Genomic DNA, 14,266 nt, shown 5'->3' on the forward strand with positions numbered 1-14,266 from the left:
CTCACAGCCGTCCCAACAAACATTATCACCAACATAGCAATCACATGTCAGTCAATTATACTGTCTGCCCTCACAGCGTTACAGCATCAGTTCCACCCTGGTCGTGCGTCAGTGCCCGTCACGCCGCCAGCCCCCCCCGACAGCTCGTGCGTCAGTGTCCGTCACGCCGCCAGCCCCCCCCCCCCCCCGACAGCTCGTGCGTCAGTGTCCGTCACGCCGCCAGCCCCCCCCCGACAGCTCGTGCGTCAGTGTCCGTCACGCCGCCAGCCCCCCGACAGCTCGTGCGTCAGTGTCCGTCACGCCGCCAGCCCCCCGACAGCTCGTGCGTCAGTGTCCGTCACGCCGCCAGCCCCCCCGACAGCTCGTGCGTCAGTGTCCGTCACGCCGCCAGCCCCCCCCGACAGCTCGTGCGTCAGTGTCCGTCACGCCGCCAGCCCCCCGACAGCTCGTGCGTCAGTGTCCGTCACGCCGCCAGCCCCCCCGACAGCTCGTGCGTCAGTGTCCGTCACGCCGCCAGCCCCCCCGACAGCTCGTGCGTCAGTGTCCGTCACGCCGCCAGCCCCCCCGACAGCTCGTGCGTCAGTGTCCGTCACGCCGCCAGCCCCCCCCGACAGCTCGTGCGTCAGTGTCCGTCACGCCGCCAGCCCCCCCCGACAGCTCGTGCGTCAGTGTCCGTCACGCCGCCAGCCCCCCCCGACAGCTCGTGCGTCAGTGTCCGTCACGCCGCATGCCCCCCCCCCCCCCGACAGCTCGTGCGTCAGTGTCCGTCACGCCGCCAGCCCCCCCCGACAGCTCGTGCGTCAGTGTCCCTCACGCCGCCAGCCCCCCCCCCCCCCCGACAGCTCGTGCGTCAGTGTCCCTCACACCGCCAGCCCCCCCCCCCCCCGACAGCTCGTGCGTCAGTGTCCGTCATACAGCCAGCCCCCCCGACAGCACATGCGTCAGTGTCTGTCACGCCGCCAGCCCCCCCGACAGCTCGTGCATCAGTGTCCGTCATGCCGCCAGCCCCCCCGACAGCACGTGCGTCAGTGTCCGTCACACCGCCAGCCCCCCCGACAGCTCGTGCGTCAGTGTCCATCACGCCGCCAGCCCCCCCGACAGCTCGTGCGTCAGTGTCCGTCACGCCGCCAGCCCCCCCCGACAGCTCGTGCGTCAGTGTCCGTCACGCCGCCAGCCCCCCCGACAGCTCGTGCGTCAGTGTCCGTCATGCCGCCAGCCCCCCCCAACAGCACGTGCGTCAGTGTCCGTCATGCCGCCAGCCCCCCCGACAGCTCGTGCGTCAGTGTCCGTCACGCCGCCAGCCCCCCCGACAGCTCGTGCGTCAGTGTCCCTCACGCCGCCAGCCCCCCCGACAGCTCGTGTGTCAGTGTCCGTCACGCCGCCAGCCCCCCAGACAGCACGTGCGTCAGTGTCCCTCACGCCACCAGCCCCCCCGACAGCTCGTGTGTCAGTGTCCGTCACGCCGCCAGCCCCCCCCCCCTCCCCCGACAGCTCGTGCGTCAGTGTCCGTCACGCCGCCAGCCCCCCCGACAGCTCGTGCGTCAGTGTCCGTCACGCCGCATGTGAAGCACAGTAGCGATATCTCCCAATGTTTGTTCTTCTGGTTTTTCCACTGTTGGGCGAGCGTAACGGCAGTTTGTCCCTGGTCTATGATGGCCGCTGTGTCTCATTCTTCTACGTCTTATGAGATCTGTACATGTTCTCCAGTCATTCCTAGTGTCTGAGGAGCTATCTACGGTATGAAGAGAAAGCTATAACCGTCACCAGCAGGGTGATGAGAGCCAGGCTCGCAGTGGCTGTAGCCGTAAATAAATGAGGGTACTGAAGCTGGCAGTACCACATTATGAATAGAATCAGTCCAAGTAATGGTACCAACAGACTGCCAATGTTTAGAGGAACCTGGTCAAGTTCAGCACCACTCTGTCCTGGAGCTGATGCATGCTGGGAGATGTGACAATGCAACACACAGTTGTCCATAAGCTGGAGAGAAGCAACGGTCTGCGAGTCATTGCGGAGAAGATGCCCCTGATAGATAAGACGGACGCGCGACTCCTGTCCTGGAAACTGGCTCCTGCAAGAGGAAGCAGACAAGGAAATGTGAACATACCGAGGAGAGAATCATACAACATGATGTCATATATCTGCTGACACACTGCTCGCTGCCTCAGCTCTAACCCATGTGTTATTATCACACTGCAGAACACTGTGATAAACGGTTGTTACACAGTTCCCGGGAGGATGAGGAACATTCTACAACTCGATTATCAGAACCTGAAATACTGATTTACATCTACATACAGGACACAAACCCCGAAACACGGGAGATGATCTACACCAGTTATATGTCGCACAGGAGGCTTTTGCCATAAGTTGGTTGAGATTGTTAAAAAATGTGTTAAATCTGTTCCTCTCTGTAGTTCCCACAAGGACGCGGTCAGGGCAGGGTTTAGTCTGGGTTGTTACTTTGCCCTCTTTGGATACAGCCCGATAGGTCTGTGTGTAACTCACAGATGTGAGTGGAGCCGTTCAGGGACTCGCAGAGTTCTCACGCGGCTCTCCAAGCCGGCAGTAACATAACACGGCCACTGGATGCCCAGCAACAAGCCCCCATCTGAAATATATGGACAGAAGTATCTGGCCACACCTGTTAATTATTGAATTGTACAAAAGAAAAAAATACCCAGCGCTGGTTGCAATAATATATAATGTAAACCTTAATTGTATAATAGCAGGATATACAAATAACGGATACCCACACCTGCAGCCGGCCAATATCAATATCACACAGTACACATAACTAACAGATGACAGCGCTGGTGTGTACACTGTATCAAATTTATTTAAAACATAAATAAAATAATTGTTACAGGAGGACTCCATGCACGAGAGGGTGATTATGACCATCTAGGTCCAGCAAGGTACCGTGGTATACATCTGTGGACTATAAGATTACACTGCATGTGCTAGGAGCACGATGGCTTCAATTATTCATTTCCGCTGATGTTTCTGCACACACCTGATTACTGATATTCGGAGTAATATTCCAACTCTCGCAGGAGTAACATCGGTTAAAGATTTCCAGGACTGTGTTGCAATCAGCTCCATCTGTTGATTAATTAATCTGGAACTATAGTCTGATCATATACTCTCCATTGGATTTGCATTACGATCTTTGGAGCATTTCAATGAGATATAAGGCTCCAACTCTCAAGCTCTAACCACGCTATTATTTTATTTTATTCATAACAATTATTTTATGTATGTTGTAAATAAATTTGATACAGTGTACACACCAGCGCTGTCATCTGTTTTTCTGTTAATTATTGAATTGAGGTGTTTCAATCAGACCTGTTGCCAGAGGTGTATAACATCCAGCACCAGCCATGCAGTCTCCATTTGCAAACATTTGTGATACAAAATGGGCCGTTCTAAAGAGCTCAGTCACACCAAGCGCGGTACTGTGATAGGATGCGCGGTACTGTGATAGGATGCGCGGTACTGTGATAGGATGCGCGGTACTGTGATAGGATGCGCGGTACTGTGATAGGATGCGCGGTACTGTGATAGGATGCGCGGTACTGTGATAGGATGCGCGGTACTGTGATAGGATGCGCGGGTACTGTGATAGGATGCGCGGTACTGTGATAGGATGCGCGGTACTGTGATAGGATGTGTGATACTGTGATAGGATGTGTGATACTGTGATAGGATGTGTGGTACTGTGATAGGATGTGTGATAGGATGTGTGATAGGATGTGTGATACTGTGATTATTACAAAGTGGAAGCATTTAGGAACAACAGCAACTCAGCCACGAAGCAGAAGACCAGGTAAAATCACAGAGCGGGGTCAATGACTGTTAAGGTGCATGGTGCATAAGAGTCACCAACGCTCTGCTGATTCCATAGCTGAAGAGTTGTGAACTTCCACTGGCATTAATATAAGCACAAAAACTGTGCGTCAGGAGCTTAATGGATGGGTTTCCATGGCCGAGCAGCTGCATACAGCCTTACATCACCAAGACCAATTTCAAGCGTCAGATAAGTGGTGTAAAGCACACAGACACTGGACTGTGGAGCAGTGGAATCGTGTTCTGTGGAGTGATGAATCACACTTCTCTGTTTGGCAACCAGATGGGCAAGTCTGGGTTTGGTGGTGTTAGGAACTTACCTTGTTCCCGTTCCGCTGCGCTGTCAGCGGGAGCTGACAGTGGTGTCCATATCTTCAGCGCTTCTTCTGTTAGCGCTGCCGCACTTCCGGCTTCTCTCTGCTGCTGATCATGTGACTCCTGGGCGGGGGATTCAAACTCCTATATCTTCCCTGCTCTGACACGCTGCCTGTGTCAGAGCAATGTGTTTCCTGTTCCTGGCTACAGTTCCTGTGTCCTGACTCCTGTGAACCTGCTCCCTGTTTACCCCTCTATTCCTCCTACTCCTGTGTACCTACCTGGCTGTGACCTGACTATTCTCTGGATCTTCCTCTGGCACCGTATACCCGATACCTTCTGTGTACCGACCCGGCTGTGTTACCAACGATTCTCTGGATCTCCCTCTGGCACCGTATACCTGATACCTTCTGTGTACCGACCCGGCTGTGTTACCAACTATTCTCTGGATCTCCCTCTGGCACCGTATACCTGATACCTTCTGTGTACCGACTCGGCTGTGTTACCAACTATTCTCTGGATCTCCCTCTGGCACCGTATACCCGATACCTTCTGTGTACCGACTCGGCTGTGTTACCAACTATTCTCTGGATCCTGCCATGCACCCATTGCCTCCGTGCATCTACCGGTTACTGTTCCAGACCTACTACGCCTGGAATTAACGGTTAGTGCCTGTACTTGCACCGCATTGCCTATTTTCTTGTCTGCCTGCCATCACTTAGAACTTTCTCCCTTACGTCAGTAGGCTAATCTGGGGGCCGCGACCTGCGGTTCTTCGGCAGCTAAGCCCACACTACCTTGCGGTGGTTCTTGGTGAAGACCGGAAGGCCGTTAGACTCCGCGCCCTAGGTAAGCCTGTGCTAATATTGACTAAGGCATCAGAATCGTAACAGGTGGATGCCGGGAGAACGTTACCTGACTGACTGCATTATGCCAACTGTGAAGTTTGGTGGAGGAGGGATAATGGTATGGGGCTGTTTTTCAGGGTTTGGGCTAGACCCCTTATCTCCAGTGAAGGACAATCTTAATGCTTCAGCATACCAAGTCATTCTGGACAATGCTGTGCTTCCAACTTTGTGGCAACAGTTTGTAGAAGGCCCTTTTCTATTCCAACATGACTGTGCCCCAGTGCACAAAGCAAGGACTACAAAGACATGGTTTGATGAGTTTGGTGTGGAAGAACTTGACTGGCCCGCACAGAGCCCTGACCTCAACCCCATCGACCACCTTTGGAATGAACTGGAACGGAGATTGTGAGCCAGGTCTTCTCATCCAACACCAGCGTCTGACCTCATAAATGCTCTACAGAATGAATGGGCACAAATTCCCACAGAAACACTCCAACATCTTGTGGAAAGCCTTCCAAGAAGACTGGAAGCTGTTATCACTGCAAAAGGGGGACCAACTCCATATTACAGTATATGTATTTGAATACAATGTCATCATATTCCCTGTTGGTGTATTGGTCAAGCGTCCGAATATTTTTGTCCATATGTCCATATAGTGTACAGTCATGGCCAAAAGTTTGGAGAATGACACAAGTATTGGTTTTCACAAAGTCTGCTGTGTCAGTGTTTTAGACCTTTTTGTCAAATGTTGCTATAGTAAATTACAAGCATTTCATAAGTGTCAAAGTGACAATTACATTAAGTTTATGCAAAGATTTAATATTTGTAGTGTTGATCCTTCTTTTTGAAGACCTCTGCAAGTCGCCCTGGCAGCTGTCAATCACCTTCTGGGCCACATACTGACTGATTGCCACTCATTCTTACCTAATCTTGGAGTTTGTCAGAATTTGTGGGTTTTTGTTTGTCCACCCGCTTCTTGAGGATTGACCACAAGTTCTCAATGGGATTAAGGTCTGGGGAGTTTCCTGGCCATGGACCCAAAATTTCGATGTTTTGATTCTCGAGCCACTTAGTTATCACTTTTGCCTTATGGCAAGGTGCTCCATCATGCTGGAAAAGACATTGTTCATAACCAAACTGTTCTTGGATGGTTGGGAGAAGTTGCTCTTGGAGGATGTATTGGTACCATTCTTTATTCATGGCTGTGTTCTTAGGCACAGTTGTGAGTGAGCCCACTCCCTTGGCTGAGAAGCAGCCCCACATATGAATGGTCTCAGGATGCTTTACTGTTGGCATGACACAGGACTGATGGTAGCGCTCACCTTTCCTTCTCCGGACAAGCGTTTTTATAGATGCCTCAAATAATCTGAAAGGGGATTCATCAGAGAAAATGACTTTACCCCAGTCCTCAGCAGTCCAGTCACTGTACCTGTTGCAGAATATCAGTCTGTCCCTGATGCTTTTCCTTGAGAGAAGTGGCTTCTTTGCTGGCCTACTTGACACCAGGCCATCCTCCAAAAGTCTTCGCTTCACTGTGCGTGCAGATGCACTCACACCTGCCTGCTGCCATTCCTGAGCAAGCTCTGCACTGGTGGTGCCCCGATCCTGCAGCTGAATAAACTTTAGGAAACGGTCCTGACACTTGCTGGACGTTTTTTGGGCGCCCTGAAGCCTTCTTCACAACTATTGAACCTCTGTCCTTAAAGTTCTTGATGATCTGATAAATTGGTTGATTTGGGTGCAATCTTACTAGCAGCAATATCCTTGCCTGTGAAGCCCTTTTTGTGCAAAGCAATGATGACTGCAACTGTTTCCTTGCAGGTAACCATGGTTGACAGAGGAAGAACAATGATTTCAAGCACCACCCTCCTTTTAAAGCTTCCAGTCTGTGATTCTAACGCAATCAGTATGACAGAGTGATCTCTAGCCTTGTCCTTGTCAACACTCTCACCTGTGTTAATGAGAGAATCACTGACCTGATGTCAGCTGGTCCTTTTGTGACAGGGCTGAAATGCAGTGGAAATGTTGTTTTTGGGATAAAGTTCATTGTCATGGCAAAGAGGGACTTTGAAATTAATTGCAATTCATCTGATCACATGATAGTCTGGAGTATATGCAAATTGCCATCATAAAAACGGAGGCAGCAGACTTTGTGAAAAATAGAATTTGTGCCATTCACAAAACTTTTGGCCATGACTATGTCCTGGTGCTTCACAAAAATGAAGGAAGCCTCTGGAAAGAGCACAGTCGCTGGCTTTCCCCACGTCAGTGCGGTTTCTGTTGCCTTCGCCGCCGAATTGAGAGAAACTACAGTCCAGAAGATGATCCAGGGAGAGTCCACCAGGGAGAGTCCACCAGGGAGAGTCCACCAGGGAGAGTCCACCAGGGAGAGTCCACCAGGGAGAGTCCACCATGGAGAGTCCACCATGGAGAGTCCACCATGGAGAGTCCACCATGGAGAGTCCACCATGGAGAGTCCCACCATGGAGAGTCCACCATGGAGAGTCCACCATGGAGAGTCCACCATGGAGAGTCCACCATGGAGAGTCCACCATGGAGAGTCCACCATGGAGAGTCACACTTCCCTACTAAATTAGTAAACACATCAAGAATATGTGAACGCTGTGGAAACCTTTTGTGTTGAATCCATTTGTTGTTTTAGTGCCAATGATGTATGAAATGTGATATTACAGTTCCATATCATGAGAGAAAGAGAAGTTCCTCCGGACTCACCCACAGCAGGCAGATAATGTAGGACATCTCTCACTTTCAGATAACAATGTAGCAAATGACAGAAACCAGAATGTGAACAGCTAAGAATGAGCTAAAGGCTAAATTGAATGTTTTTTTTACTTTTGGGGGTAAATGTATGAATCTCCGGATTCTTCATCTCCGGCGTGTTCAGCCTCTTCAGCGCTTAAATTTAAAGCGGCGCTGCATTGTAAAGGGAAACTTCCCTTTATAATGCAGCGCCGCTTTAAATTTAATCGCTGAAGAGGCTGAACACGCCGGAGATGAAGAATCCGGAGATTCATACATTTACCCCTTGGTCTTTTTTGTGTATCCTCTTACTCTCAGCCTCTTACATTGCTCTCTAAGGGAGTTAATGTTCGCACTGAAATCAAATCAGCAGAATCAAAAGATTATGTAGCAAGTTATTAGCGAACATTATGGAGACATACTGATTAAAACTGCAAAGAAAATAATATATGTTTATGAAAAAAACACAATATAAAATGCCACATGAATGTGAATACAGGAGCGTCTCCTACCTTTACATCAGCAGTGATACAAATAATTGTCCAACCTTGGTTCTAAGCTCCCAGGAAACAACCCCCTTCGTAGCAATATTTCTCCCCACTTCCCCATTCTCTGTCAACTCTTTACACACAATGAAAGGAGACTGGGGCCGCAAGGAAGGCGACAAGGAGGCCGCAAGGAAGGCGACAAGGAGGCCGCAAGGAAGGCGAGAGAGATAGACTGATCAGTACACTGAGGCAGAAAGAATAAATCATATATGGAGGATGAGGAAGTAAATTCACTCAAATTATTTTCTACTTACCGCTTGATGTGAAGGACAGTGTCAGACATTCGGACAGTCACCACACGTTCTGTGTCATTCAAGAACTTCAGGCGCAGTGTTATGGATTCCTGATCATCGGTAGAGCCCCCCTCTGCCTGGGTGTGGGGTCCCCTGTGCCTCAGGGACGGTGACTCACTATTCTGTGATGGCGAGATAGGTTCTGTGTAACCAGATATAGAATCAGTACCCAGAGCAGGTTCCCCTGTGATATGAGCGGGCTCAGGGCTTGGAGGAGTGACCCTGTCAGTAAGTAGGATCGAAGAACCGGTCTCATCGTTACTCAAGGCGCCATCACTGTCAGGATTTGGATCGTGGTCGGCACTAAATACAGGATCTCTGGCTGTTCCTGCTGAGATACGTTTCTTCCTGATCCGGTTTGGACATCACCTGAGTGAGATGACGAGTGTGCTGGACTCCGCTCAGCAGTGTGAGTAGAGATCCATGCCAGGACAATCACAATGAGTAGGAGAAGAACAGCAAAGAGGAGCGTAACCTCATCATCAACACCTTCAATGAGAGCCATGGAGGTTACACTGCGGAGGAAAGGAATATAACACTGTTTGTATATGTTATTAGTCTGTGACACCGACTGTCCCCCGCCCATGCACTGTACACGACACCGACTGTCCCCCGCCCCATGCACTGTACACGACACCGACTGTCCCCCGCCCCATGCACTGTACACGACACCGACTGTCCCCCGCCCCATGCACTGTACACGACACCGACTGTCCCCCGCCCCATGCACTGTACACGACACCGACTGTCCCCCGCCCCATGCACTGTACACGACACCGACTGTCCCCCGCCCCATGCACTGTACACGACACCGACTGTCCCCCGCCCCATGCACTGTACACGACACCGACTGTCCCCCGCCCCATGCACTGTACACGACACCGACTGTCCCCCGCCCATGCACTGTACACGACACCGACTGTCCCCCGCCCCATGCACTGTACACGACACCGACTGTCCCCCGCCCCATGCACTGTACACGACACCGACTGTCCCCCGCCCCATGCACTGTACACGACACCGACTGTCCCCCGCCCCATGCACTGTACACGACACCGACTGTCCCCCGCCCCATGCACTGTACACGACACCGACTGTCCCCCGCCCCATGCACTGTACACGACACCGACTGTCCCCCGCCCCATGCACTGTACACGACACCGACTGTCCCCCGCCCCATGCACTGTACACGACACCGACTGTCCCCCGCCCCATGCACTGTACACGACACCGACTGTCCCCCGCCCCATGCACTGTACACGACACCGACTGTCCCCCGCCCCATGCACTGTACACGACACCGACTGTCCCCGCCCCATGCACTGTACACGACACCGACTGTCCCCCGCCCCATGCACTGTACACGACACCGACTGTCCCCCCCCATGTACTGTATAGACTCTCCCCCCCCCCCACATGTACTGTACATGACAGACTGGCCCCCGCCCCATGCACTGTACATGACACCGACTGTTCCCCGCCCCATGCACTGTACATGACACCGACTGTCCCCCCCCATGTACTGTACATGACACCGACTGTCCCCCCCATGTACTGTACATGACACAGACTGTCCCCCCTACATGTACTGTACATGACAACAGACTGTCCCCCCCACATGTACTGTACATGACACAGACTGTCCCCCCCCACATGTACTCGTACATGACACAGACTGTCCCCCCCACATGTACTGTACATGACACAGACTGTCCCCCCCCCACATGCACTGTCCATGACACAGACTGTCCCCCCCACATGCACTGTCCATGACACAGACTGTCCCCCCCCCATGTACTGTACATGACACAGACTGTCGCCCCCCACATGTACTGTACATGACACAGACTGTCCCCCCCCCACATGTACTGTCCATGACACAGACTGTCCCCCCCCACATGCACTGTCCATGACACAGACTGTCCCCCCCACATGCACTGTCCATGACACAGACTGTCCCCCCCACATGCACTGTCCATGACACAGACTGTCCCCCCCCATGTACTGTCCATGACACAGACTGTCCCCCCCACATGCACTGTCCATGACACAGACTGTCCCCCCCCATGTACTGTACATGACACAGACTGTCGCCCCCCACATGTACTGTACATGACACAGACTGTCCCCCCCCAACATGTACTGTCCATGACACAGACTGTCCCCCCCCACATGCACTGTCCATGACACAGACTGTCCCCCCCACATGCACTGTCCATGACACAGACTGTCCCCCCCACATGCACTGTCCATGACACAGACTGTCCCCCCCCCATGTACTGTACATGACACAGACTGTCCCCCCCCACATGTACTGTACATGACACAGACTGTCCCCCCCCATGTACTGTACATGACACAGACTGTCGCCCCCCACATGTACTGTACATGACACAGACTGTCGCCCCCCACATGTACTGTACATGACACAGACTGTCCCCCCCCACATGTACTGTACATGACACAGACTGTCCCCTCCCACATGCACTGTCCACGACACAGACTGTCCCCCCCACATGCACTGTCCACGACACAGACTGTCCCCCCCACATGCACTGTCCACGACACAGACTGTCCCCCCCACATGCACTGTCCATGACACAGACTGTCCCCCCCCATGTACTGTACATGACACAGACTGTCCCCCCCCCACATGTACTGTACATGACACAGACTGTCCCCCCCATGTACTGTACATGACAGACTGTCCCCCCCACATGCACTGTCCATGACACAGACTGTCCCCCCCACATGTACTGTACATGACACAGACTGTCCCCCCCCATGTACTGTACATGACACAGACTGTCCCCCCCCATGTACTGTACATGACACAGACTGTCCCCCCCCACATGTACTGTACATGACACAGACTGTCCCCCCCTCACATGTACTGTCCATGACACAGACTGTCCCCCCCCATGTACTGTACATGACACAGACTGTCCCCCCCACATGCACTGTACATGACACAGACTGTCCCCCCCACATGCACTGTCCATGACACAGACTGTCCCCCCCACATGCACTGTCCATGACACAGACTGTCCCCCCCATGTACTGTACATGACACAGACTGTCCCCCCCACATGTACTGTACATGACACAGACTGTCCCCCCCCATGTACTGTACATGACACAGACTGTCCCCCCCCATGTACTGTACATGACACAGACTGTCCCCCCCCATGTACATGACACAGACTGTCCCCCCCCATGTACATGACACAGACTGTCCCCCCCATGTACTGTACATGACACAGACTGTCCCCCCCATGTACTGTACATGACACAGACTGTCCCCCCCCCACATGTACTGTACATGACACAGACTGTCCCCCCCCCACATGTACTGTACATGACACAGACTGTCCCCCCCCCACATGTACTGTACATGACACAGACTGTCCCCCCCCCACATGCACTGTCCATGACACAGACTGTCCCCCCCACATGCACTGTCCATGACACAGACTGTCCCCCCCACATGCACTGTCCATGACACAGACTGTCCCCCCCCACATGCACTGTCCATGACACAGACTGTCCCCCCCCATGTACTGTACATGACACAGACTGTCCCCCCCCACATGTACTGTACATGACACAGACTGTCCCCCCCCACATGTACTGTACATGACACAGACTGTCCCCCCCATGTACTGTACATGACACAGACTGTCCCCCCCACATGCACTGTCCATGACACAGACTGTCCCCCCCACATGCACTGTCCATGACACAGACTGCCCCCCCCATGTACTGTACATGACACAGACTGTCCCCCCCCACATGTACTGTCCATGACACAGACTGTCCCCCCCATGTACTGTACATGACACAGACTGTCCCCCCCCACATGTACTGTCCATGACACAGACTGTCCCCCCCACATGTACTGTACATGACACAGACTGTCCCCCCTCACATGTACTGTCCATGACACAGACTGTCCCCCCCCATGTACTGTACATGACACAGACTGTCCCCCCCACATGCACTGTACATGACACAGACTGTCCCCCCCACATGCACTGTACATGACACAGACTGTCCCCCCCACATGCACTGTCCATGACACAGACTGTCCCCCCCACATGCACTGTACATGACACAGACTGTCCCCCCCACATGCACTGTCCATGACACAGACTGTCCCCCCCACATGCACTGTCCATGACACAGACTGTCCCCCCCACATGCACTGTCCATGACACAGACTGTCCCCCCCATGTACTGTACATGACACAGACTGTCCCCCCCACATGTACTGTACATGACACAGACTGTCCCCCCCACATGTACTGTACATGACACAGACTGTCCCCCCCCACATGTACTGTACATGACACAGACTGTCCCCCCCCCCATGTACTGTACATGACACAGACTGTCCCCCCCCCATGTACTGTACATGACACAGACTGTTCCCCCCCCACATGTACTGTACATGACACCGACTGTCCCCCCCATGTACTGTACATGACACAGACTGTCCCCCCCCCATGTACTGTACATGACACAGACTGTCCCCCCCATGTACTGTACATGACACAGACTGTCCCCCCCCCACATGTACTGTACATGACAGACTGTCCCCCCCCACATGTACTGTACATGACACAGACTGTCCCCCCCACATGTACTGTACATGACACAGACTGTCCCCCCCCACATGCACTGTACATGACACAGACTGTCCCCCCCACATGCACTGTCCATGACACAGACTGTCCCCCCCACATGCACTGTCCATGACACAGACTGTCCCCCCCACATGTACTGTCCATGACACAGACTGTCCCCCCCCCCACATGCACTGTCCATGACACAGACTGTCCCCCCCACATGTACTGTACATGACACAGACTGTCCCCCCCCACATGCACTGTACATGACACAGACTGTCCCCCCCCCCCATGTACTGTACATGACACAGACTGTCCCCCCCCCATGTACTGTACATGACACAGACTGTCCCCCCTCACATGTACTGTACATGACACAGACTGTCCCCCCCCCCACATGCACTGTCCATGACACAGACTGTCCCCCCCACATGTACTGTACATGACACAGACTGTCCCCCCCACATGCACTGTACATGACACAGACTGTCCCCCCCATGTATGACGTCACACGTCCGAGATCACTAACAATGAAGTAATGACGTCACCGGCTGGTTATTATATCAGGACATGTGTATTATACTCACTGTTACTTCTCCAGCTGCCGCTGTACTTCCTGCTGCTGACGGTGCCCAGAGCCCGGTGCATGCCGGGAGCAGAAGAACCGGTCACATGTCTGTCTCTGGCCGCCATCTCCATCCAGGGCAGTGTGGGAGGAGCCTGACCGCTGCCCGCCCGCTGCCACACCCACTTACAGCCACCTGCCCGCTGCCACGCCCACGTGCCGCCTACCTGCCCGCTGCCACGCCCACTCACCGCCTACCTGCCCGTTGCCACGCCCACTCACCGCCTACCTGCCCGCTGCCACGCCCACCTGTGGAGTTCACTTAATAACAGAAACTAACACTGAGTGATAACAGAGACAATATCACAAGGTGATAACAGAGAGAGGGACACAGGGTGATAACAGAGAGAGGGACACTGGGTGATAACAGAGAGGGACACTGGGTGATAACAGAGAGAGG

The 14,266-nt window shown here is 53.1% G+C and overlaps 1 protein-coding gene across 1 annotated transcript; it reads right to left on the reverse strand.

The window, feature by feature from the left end:
* Window positions 1-1,487: 1,487 nt before the first annotated feature.
* On the reverse strand, window positions 1,488-13,935 carry TMUB1 (transmembrane and ubiquitin like domain containing 1). Its single transcript, XM_075214314.1, is given in 4 exon segments — window positions 1,488-2,071; window positions 8,575-8,897; window positions 8,900-9,128; window positions 13,829-13,935. Coding segments are annotated over 3 exon segments (885 nt in total). The 5' UTR covers window positions 9,119-9,128; window positions 13,829-13,935; the 3' UTR covers window positions 1,488-1,728.
* Between the last annotated feature and the right edge of the window lie 331 nt (window positions 13,936-14,266).

The sequence above is a fragment of the Mixophyes fleayi genome, chromosome 5 (assembly GCF_038048845.1).
Source record: "Mixophyes fleayi isolate aMixFle1 chromosome 5, aMixFle1.hap1, whole genome shotgun sequence".
Taxonomy (NCBI): Eukaryota; Metazoa; Chordata; class Amphibia; order Anura; family Limnodynastidae; genus Mixophyes; species Mixophyes fleayi.